The sequence below is a fragment of the Larimichthys crocea genome, unplaced genomic scaffold (genome assembly GCF_000972845.2).
Source record: "Larimichthys crocea isolate SSNF unplaced genomic scaffold, L_crocea_2.0 scaffold137, whole genome shotgun sequence".
Taxonomy (NCBI): Eukaryota; Metazoa; Chordata; class Actinopteri; family Sciaenidae; genus Larimichthys; species Larimichthys crocea.
This window is the reverse complement of record NW_020851881.1, coordinates 358,822-368,560: the sequence shown is the minus strand read 5'-3', so window position 1 is coordinate 368,560 and position 9,739 is coordinate 358,822. Positions and strand designations below refer to the sequence as shown.

General features: G+C 42.2%; 1 protein-coding gene across 1 annotated transcript; it reads left to right on the top strand.

The window, feature by feature from the left end:
- The first annotated feature begins 1,235 nt into the window (after positions 1-1,235).
- On the top strand, positions 1,236-3,678 carry LOC109141058 (uncharacterized). The gene is made up of 7 exons (XM_027275470.1): positions 1,236-1,289; positions 1,779-1,813; positions 2,013-2,074; positions 2,249-2,295; positions 2,575-2,792; positions 3,087-3,343; positions 3,502-3,678. Exons 5-7 carry the CDS (start codon positions 2,597-2,599, stop codon positions 3,661-3,663), a joined length of 615 nt encoding a protein of 204 aa, XP_027131271.1. The 5' UTR covers positions 1,236-1,289; positions 1,779-1,813; positions 2,013-2,074; positions 2,249-2,295; positions 2,575-2,596; the 3' UTR covers positions 3,664-3,678.
- The last annotated feature ends 6,061 nt before the right edge of the window (positions 3,679-9,739 follow it).

The following is a 9,739-nucleotide window of genomic DNA, read 5'->3' as shown; positions in this document are numbered from 1 at the left end:
ATGATCCACAGTAACAGAATGACATTCACTAGCAAGGACCACGCCACAACAATGTGATTGAAAGGCTTCATGAAATGAGGAAGTATTGGATGTTGAGGGTGGATGAATGGATGTGTCAGCGGATCGTTCAGAAAAATGTAGATGGGACATGAAGCTCCCTGCTGGTCGGTCCTATCTAGAGCCAGTGTTTAGTTTGTCTGTTCTGGGCTACCGTAGAAACATGGCGGTTCAACATGGTGGACTCTGTGAGAGGAGCCGCAGTGTTTGTAAATATAAAAGACTGATTTGAACAAAAACACAATGATTCTTATTTTCAGGTGATTATACACTGATGAAAACACAGTTCTGAATTTGATATTCCATTTCTGCTAATAGATCGTCCTAAATGTTCCACGCTGGCCCTTTAAATGCACAGCGTTTTAGCATGAACACAACAGACACACTTCTGCTGTCAGCACGTTCTCTCATGTACTGACTTCAGACCAGCGTTGCAGAGCGCTCTGCACTGTGTGCTGTTAGCTGGCCTGTAAATATTAGCTGCTAGTTCTATTTGAAAGCCGCCCTCCTGCTGTAGCTTCAGACATTATGCTGCTTTGAACTGAGTCGTGTGGATAACAGATAACAGAGCACCAGCAGACCTGGGACCAGCTGACCACCTGCCTCTTCAATCAATGTGCACGAATGCATCAAATAAGAAATCAGTCAAAATAGTGCCATGAATGTATCCAAATGTAACCGAGTAAAAGTAACAATGTTTCTGAAAATCTACTCAAGGAAGAGTAAAAAGTATGCTGCATTAAAACTACTCTGACAAGTACAATGTACTCCAAAAAGTACTGAAGTACATGTAACGGAGTAAATGTACCTCGTTACTACCCAACTCTGGTTAGAGGAGTGGATGAAGGGATGGAGGGAGTCTGACAGAAGGATGGGTTGACCAGGTGATTAGAGGTGTGTTTGAGTTGTGGTCCTGCTCCAAACCTGAGTTAACGAGTTCAAAACTCATTGATTAGGACATAGTAATGTTGAGCTGCACATTTCAAACCTGAACAAATCTGATTGGATTATAAATGGATTTTTATCAACATCATTTATTCTATATTAAGATTGGAGAACTGCAGGTTGTCAGAGATCAGCTGTGCTTCTCTGGCCTCAGCTCTGAAGTCCAACCCCTCCCATCTGACAGAGCTGGACCTGACTGACAACTACCTGCAGGATTCAGGAGTGAAGCTGCTGTGTGATTTTCTGAAGAGTCCACACTGCAGACTGAAGACTCTGAAGACTCCGAGGTCAGTTCAGGGTTGGAGTCAGTCCATGCTGGTTTTAGTAGTATTGTTCTAACCACAGGAAGGTTCATGCAAACCTCACATAGGGTATCCCTCCATTTCTACCTTCCATTGTGTGCACGCTCCAACTAATCAGTAGGAGTTTCTTTTGTTTCATCAAGGATGAGAACACTGATAGTCAAATGTACAGAGATACCTGTACTGGCAGCCGAGCCTTGGGTTTCTGCCGTGGTGGGTGAGAACTTTAACACTTCCCAGGAGTAATCCAGCTCAACAAATCAGTGATTTTACACACTGAGTGCAGTTTCTCCTTCATTTTCATCTCATGTTTCTTAAACTTCATGAGTTTCCTCTAATGCAGTCAGAGCACATGAGTGCTGGCAGTCAGTTGCAGTCTTGTGGTGAACATTTGATGCGATGCAAAGTGTTGGATCAGTTTGTTTGTGTCAGGACTTGATCCATAACTTTTGGGACTGTTTTTTATCCATACAGTGGTGAGTGGACGGCAGCTGACAAACACAGAGAATGTGAGTATTGAAACATGCCCCCCATTCATCAAGCTATGGTACGTTTAAATCTGGTCTTAGAATGAACATGTGCTCATTATACAACAGTTATATTTTTCACTTGTGTTTGTGTTGGAGCTGTGACGTCACATCTGTTGAGAAAATATTCAAGACATTCAAGTTTTCATGACTGTTTGTTCTCACTTCCTGTCTCCATCAGCTGACTCTGATGTCAAACAGGATGTGAAAAAAAAGCTCCACCTGCCCGACGACGACCAAAAGGTGAGAAAGGAGCAGCTGTGCAGTGTGAAGTCCTCCAGGACATGACACGACTGAAACACAGAATATATCTGAATGATTTTGAAATATATGAACATTTATTGTTGTATCTTGTGAGTGAATTTGTCCCTGTGTGCAGACAGAGTGGATCTAACTCTGTCCCTTTCTTACTTCCAGGCTCCATTGTGCTTCTCACCTGAACGGACAGCTGAATCTTCATACAGGTGATCAGAGAAAATGACCAAGCACTATTCCAACTTCTCTCGTGGTTCATCAAGTTGAGATTTCTAATCAAGCAAACCAACAACTTGTCTGTGCTGAGCTAGTCACAGCTGAACACTATAAGTCGAATATTCATACCACACCTGGCGGTTGCATCGGTGTTGTCCTGGACTCTCATTTAGAAACAACAACCGAACTGTTTGCAGTGCACACACTTCAACTATTTAGAGCTTTCCATTCAACTGATGGTTCAATTTCTTTCATTTGTCACACTTCAACAGGTTCAGGTGTCCTGGTCCAGGTATGTTCCGGTGTGCTTCGACTCACCTGGTGTTTGATATGGGTCAGGAGGCGGAGCTGCTGTACAGAACTGTCCAATGGGATGAGAGCCTCCTCCAATCAGCTGGAAAGACGGCTGCAGGGCTGCCGTTCGATATCAAGTGTTCAGAGGATGCTGCTGTCAGTCACCTCCACCTGCCACACTGTGAAACAAAGGATGGTAAACACATGGCCGTCGTCACTGTTCAAAAATGAATTGGCAACATCACAAATATTTGTATGAATGTGACTTCATGTCAAGTTTATGCATAACACCAAATGCACACATCCAGACAGATCACATGTGGGACGGGAAAATAATCATACATGAATAAATGACAGGATAGAAGTGAACTGGCACATCGTTGAGATGCTCCAGAGTTAACGGCGATAGATTCATTTGAACTCTCTGAACTCAAGTGCTCAGAAATGAATGAGGCAGAGATGAACTCTAACGAGCTCTTTGCTTTCACAGCGTTGCTTGTTGATGGTCTGCTGTCTGTCGTCCACATCACTGATGATGGAATGAGCATCTTGAAGCCTCTGGAGATTACAGACACTCATGTGGTCGTGAAGGTCTCTCACCTCTCTGTCTTTGGCCTCATTGGGGATTTCTTTCAATGGTTCTCAAAGTCAAAAGTCTCCCAAGTTCTGCTGTTCCTCCGACCTCCAAACATCGGGTTCCCAATACTTGATGTATTTCTGCTGCCGATAAACATCTACCTGGACAAGGTAAAGCTATCTGTCTTATGTGCTCACCTGTACTGTGATTCTCATCTCTCTGTAAAGCACCTTGGTCAACATTTGTTGTTTTTAAATGTGCTCTATGAATAAAATGAACTTCAGTCTATGAGCATGAGCTCTAAAATAAAAATGTCCTGTTGCTGAAGGTTGCTGCCCAGCACAGAGATTCTAAGAACATCATCATCTCTTCTGAGTGTGAACTCCTCGTTCATCAAACATACAGTGTCCACTGTGAACCTGAGGGCTTTACAATACAGCCTGGGGTGAGTCAAGTCACTTCTCGTGGTTCTAAACACAATTATGATTGATAGATTTTTGGCTGCATGATAAACAGACTCATAATCAGAAAAGTACCAAAGTGCATTTTTACACCAGGAACAATATGAATCAGTGCAATTAAAGTAGAATTGGGTTAGCGCTGTGCAATGTTCCGCAATAGGTAAAATCACGTAGAAGATCCAGCTTTGGTTATCAATGGTACGGGAAACTGTGTCTGTCCAACGAGAGTTGGTGCTCACAGATGTGTGTCTTGAGCGTGAGAACATCAGAGGTGAGATGTTCAGCTGGTTGTTGGTGATAGGCGGAATCAAGAATTAAGGAAGACGTTATTCTCTAGGTTATTTCTAATGATCGTTACATTATTGCCAGGAATGTTTTATCTTTGTGTAACGTCCTTTGGGTGAATGTAGGCCACATGCAAAGCCTGTAAAACACATGAAGACTTCAGAGGTGCGTGGTGAAGTTGTTGATCACAGCAGCATGTGAAGATGACAACGATGTAATATATTGTTACAGTGATCAGATGAATGCGAGTGAAGTGCATATTGGACCGAGTGAGAGATCTGTCTAGATGTTTCAACCACGATGCTGAGAGAGGGAAAGAGGGTTCAAAAAGATCGTAATCAATCTTCCCGAGATTTTCTGAAGTTCGGTGACGGCAAGCTGCTTTCATTGCTGGAAGTCAGGTTTTGACACAGGTGAGCACAGAAAGAGAAGGTGTTAGGGAAGATCCGGGCGGAAACCAAAAGAAGGTACAAACCACAGAAGAACCAAGCAAACAGGTTCTAATTAAGCATTATTTCATATGAGAATGAGACGCTATAATCGGTGTCCATTTTGCATAAGCACTGGACTCTGTATCAGTATCTTCTGCTGTGTTTAAAGTTGCACTTTGATTTTATAAAACAGCTGTAAAGAAATAAATTCGAATCTGATTTTCAGGTTGGGCATTAGTGACACGAAATCTTTATTCTCTTCAACGTTTCCAAATTGTGGTGATGATCCAGTTTAGTGGAGGACACACACACACACACACACACACCCCACACACACACCACCAAACACACACCACATATGTGAACAGTGTCATGGAGGATCATTTTTGTCCAGAAAAACAAAATAAACAGTGTAGTAGATGCGTCATATTTTTCATGAGGAAGGGGGTCTGAGGCAAATGACTTTATTGGCTTTGGATGGAGGGAATTCAGCATCCTGACGGCCTGGTGGATCAAACTGATCTCTCAGTCGCGGTCTCGCCCGGAGGCTCCTCATGATCTCCCCTCAGGGCAGGAGGCTGAAGAAGCAGTGGTGTGTGGAATGGGTGGAGTCGCCAACAATGCTGAGTGCTGATTGGCGGGCCAGGCGTGTGTGTGAGATGTCCTGGATGGAGGAGGGAAGGGCACCGCTGATCCTCAGGTCTGAACACATAAGAGCAGAAGAACTGAGACTTTTTAAGAGACCTTAACACACCAAGGTCAATGTTGTTTTTGATGCTGTCTGACGCTTGTAAATCTTTTTTAATGACTTCCTGGAAATATTCGAACTTTATTGGTTCATTCATTGTCTTTGTGGCTGAACAATAATCAGCAGTTCATCGTGGCATCCACACAATATTTATATCAGTTCATATTTAATTATGTGCAGGTCTTATGCTTCAAGAGATTATTTTTATTTCAATGGTTTTCTAACCCAAGATGGTCTCATGCTAACTTTGTGCAGACAGACATGGGACCTGTGATCACTGGTGGAGACGTAACCTAAATGTAACTATGTTTGTCTCCCTCATCTGTAAGATTAAAGCTAAACAAAGACTAAATATCTGCAGATAGAGAGAGAGCGATGAGAAGATTGTTTCATGTCAAACACAGTGAGATAAGACCAGCTGAACGACTGATGTGAAGAACAAATGTTCATCAAAGCAGGAAATGTTCACTGTTTCCTCATCAAATGCATGAAGTAAATATAAAGTGTCCTCTTAATAAAACATACTTGGTAATATTGGTTTCATCACAGACTTCTGGCTGTGGACCCTCAGAGACTCACGGTGAAGTCGTGGCCTCAGCTCTGAAGTCACAACCCCCCATCTGACAGAGGACCTGAGTACAACAAGCTGGAAGATTCAGGAGTGAAGAAGCTGTGTGCTGGACTGGAGAGTCCAAACTGTAGACTGAAGTCACTGGGTCAGTGCACTGTTATGTGAGTTTTCCTTGTATATGTTCAATTCAGATCTCATCTAAGGTTTGAAATTGTTGGCTCTTAAGACATTCACATTTCAATCCTGAACACATCTATTGGATTATAAATGATTTTTACAACATCATTTATTCTTTATTCATGAGGAACTGCAGTTTGTCAGAGATCAGCTGTGCTTCTCTGGTCCCAGCTCTGAGTCCAACCCCTCCCATCTGACAGAGCTGGACCTGAGCTTCACAAGCTGCAGGATCAGGAGTGAAGCTGCTGTGTGATTTTGCTTGAGAGCCCCACTGCAGATTAAGAACTCGTGAGGTCAGTTCACGATGTTTGTAGCTTACACAGTTATTCGTACATATTGTCGGGTTCGTACAAGGTTTGTTCAGCTCCTGTTCAACTGAAATTGGCCGGTGGTAACTCAACGATGCACAGAACAACTCATTCTTCTTTTCCCTTTTTTTATTTGAAAACCTTTAAAAAGAAAATGTAAAAAAAATTTAAATGAATTAGACATTTCATATTTTCTTCTCCCTTTTAATCTGATTTACGTACTCATTCTGTCAATTCATCAAACAACAAGATAAACATCATTCATACCAAGAGTTACAAAGTAACCAAAGTCAACCAAACATGAAGCCTGTTAGACTGGTAATGATGCTACTAAACATTTCTGCTCATTATTTAACATTTCATTAACTCAAAGTCACCACATCAATATCAAATATTTAATATTCTTTCATCCACTCATTTGTTCCTATAACTGTCTGCTTTCTGAAAGAGTTTGTCAAAGACTTACCCTCCTATCTTTGAGACACAAACATGTACTCAGCTGTCTGTGTGATTGTACATCAGAACACAATACTGCTTTCCTTGGTGTGCCACATTAATATGGTTGCATTCCTCATGAAGACGCTTTGAACTCTGCTGCATATTACCTGTTCAAGAGAGAAACAACACACAGTCCTCTTAATGCATTCCAATTAGAAGTGCCACACCTTGTTCTCAGTCACAACTGAATGTAATATAAACCAGCTGGTAAAAGGCTGAGAGCTGTGCTGGGGACAGACATGGCGCCCTCTGTGGCTGACTGGTTGTAGGAAAATGTAAAGAAAGTGTTATACATGACCCCACCACCACCTCTCACTGTGAACTCCTATCTAAAAACAGACGAGTCCAGGCTGAGCTTGTTTCTACTGAATATAATCATTGAGCTTCACAAATAAAAGACACTGAGGAGACACTGACATGTCCTTCAAGCTGAACCATCTTTAAGGACTTTGAAGGACACGACCACATGCTGACAACAAGTGGCATGTATAGATGTGCTAACTGTGCGTTCTGCAACAACACAACAAACACAAAATGGTCCACATCCCCACACTGGGAGAAACATTCCTCTGTGTGTAATTCATAAGTGGTAAGTCGACTCATGGGACGTACATGTTGCTATATTTCTTACAGTGTAGTTGTTATGAAGGAAACACTTCACACTCAGTATGGACAGGAGGAATGATGACTGCCACCAATAACTCTTTGAATGTCCATGTGGCTGCTGTTTGAAGACACGCTTGAACAAATGTGGACGTCTCCTTTTAATGACATTTACCTACCAAGCTACCAAATAGAACAAGAAGAAGGTCATGTGAAAATGAAACAATGAACAGTGTTTAGTCCAACATGTCTGATTTGATTTGATCCAAGTCCAGACTTGACTGAGATCAGCAGCATGTTATTTAATCTGTGCGAAGAATGTTGTGAAGTTGTGCTGACGTTTGATGATGTCTGTAGAGAGCTGACATATGATGATCCACAATAACACAATGACAAAGTCACTCTACTCTTAGAGAAAAGCTCATTGATTAGGACATAGTAATGTGAGCTGCACATTTCAACCTGAACACATCTGATTGGATTATAAATGATTTTTATCAACATATTATTCTTTATTCAGATTGTGACTGCAGTTGTCAGAGATCAGCTGTGCTTCTCTGGCTCAGCTCGAAGTCCAACCCCCCCATCTGACAGAGCTGGACCTGAGCTTCAACAAGCTGCAGGATTCAGGAGTGAAGCTGCTGTGTGATTTTCTGAAGAGTCCACACTGCAGACTGAAGACTCTGAGGTCAGTTCACTGACTCTCTGTTACCCTTACATTACATAACTTACATCCATAAAGTTGTAAATGTCCTTTTGTTCATATTTTCATGTTTGTTGTTTATAAATTTAGTCTGCAGTCACAAAGACTTGTGTTTCTTAAAGAAACTGTAGAAAATGTCTGTTAGTGGTTAAAGTCAATGAATGTTTAGAATTGTGGTGTAAATGGTCAAATCTGTATACAGAAGATCCCTGAACTCAGATTGTTTGAAATGATCAAGTTTACTTGTTGAAGTAGAAATATTTCTTTGGTTTCTGTTGATTTCAACACACACACACACACACACACAGACTTGACTGAGATCAGCTGATGATGCTGTCTGTAGTAGTCTGACTTCATGATGATCCACAGTAACAGAAGACATTCACTAGCAAGACCACGCCACAACAATGTGATTGAAAGGCTTCATGAAATGAGGAAGTATTGGATGTTGAGGTGGATGAATGGATGTGTCAGACTCGTTCAGGAAATGTAGATGGGACATGAAGCTCCCTGCGGGTCGCTATCTAGAGCCATGTTTTTAGTTTTCTGTTCTGGGCTACCGTGAAACATGGCGGTTCAACATGGTGGACTCTGTGAGAGGAGCCGCAGTGTTTGTAAATAAAAAGACTGATTGAACAAAAACACAATGATTCTTATTTCAGGTGATTATACACTGATGAAAACACAGTTCTGAATTTGATATTCCATTTCTGCTATAGATCGTCCTAAATGTTCCACACTGGCCTTTAAATGCACAGCGTTTTAGCATGAACAACAACACACACTTCCTGCTGTCAGCACGTTCTCTCATGTACTGACTTCAGACCGCGTTGCAGAGCGCTCTGCACTGTGTGCTGTTAGCTGGCCTGTAAATATAGCTGCTAGTTCTATTTGAAAGCCGCCCTCCTGCTGTAGCTTCAGACATTATGCTGCTTGAACTGAGTCGTGTGGATAACAGATAACAGAGCACCAGCAGACCTGGGACCAGCTGACCACCGGCCTCTTCAATCAATGTGCACGAATGCATCAAATAAGAAATCAGTCAAAATAGTGCCATGAATGTATCCAAATGTAACCGAGTAAAAGTAACAATGTTTTCGAAAATCTACTCAAGGAAGGTAAAAAGTATGCGCATAAAACTACTCTGACAAGTACAATGTACTCCAAAAAGTACTGAAGTACATGTAACGAGTAAATGTACCTCGTTACCCACCCAACTCGGTTAGAGGAGGTGGATGAAGGGATGGAGGGAGTCTGGAGACAGAGGGGTTGACCAGGTTGATAGAGGTGTGTTGAGTGTGGGTCCTGCTCACAAACCTGAGTTAACGAGTTCAAAACTCATTGATTAGGACATAGTAATGTTGAGCTGCACATTTCAAACCGAACAAATCTGATTGATTATAAATGGATTTTTACAACACATCATTTATCTATATTAAGATTGGAGAACTGCAGGTTTCAGAGATCAGCTGTCTTCTCTGGCCTCAGCTCTGAGTCCAACCCCTCCCATCTGACAGAGCTGGACCTGAGAGGAAACGACCTGCAGGATTCAGATTGAGCTTGCTAATGTTGAGGGTTTTTCACTAAGAGGTCATCGACTGTCATGGCCTCTCTCTGGAGTCCAACCAGAGACTCTTAGGAGGCCTGCTGGGTCAGACAGACAACAGTCCAGAAATCATCCAGAGAGCCATCAACAACCTGAAGGAGATGAGCAGTGATGGTATCTCTCCTGACAGAAGCATCAACATCTTCCACTGTCTGATGGAGATGAACGATGACTC

Coding starts and splice junctions, on each gene's coding strand:
- LOC109141058 (XM_027275470.1), top strand. CDS start 2,597: ATGTTCCGGTGTGCTTCGACTCACCTGGTGTTTGATATGGGTCAGGAG. Junction 2,793..3,086: donor ACACTGTGAAACAAAGGATG/GTAAACACATGG, acceptor TTGCTTTCACAG/CGTTGCTTGTTGATGGTCTG. Junction 3,344..3,501: donor TAAACATCTACCTGGACAAG/GTAAAGCTATCT, acceptor CTGTTGCTGAAG/GTTGCTGCCCAGCACAGAGA.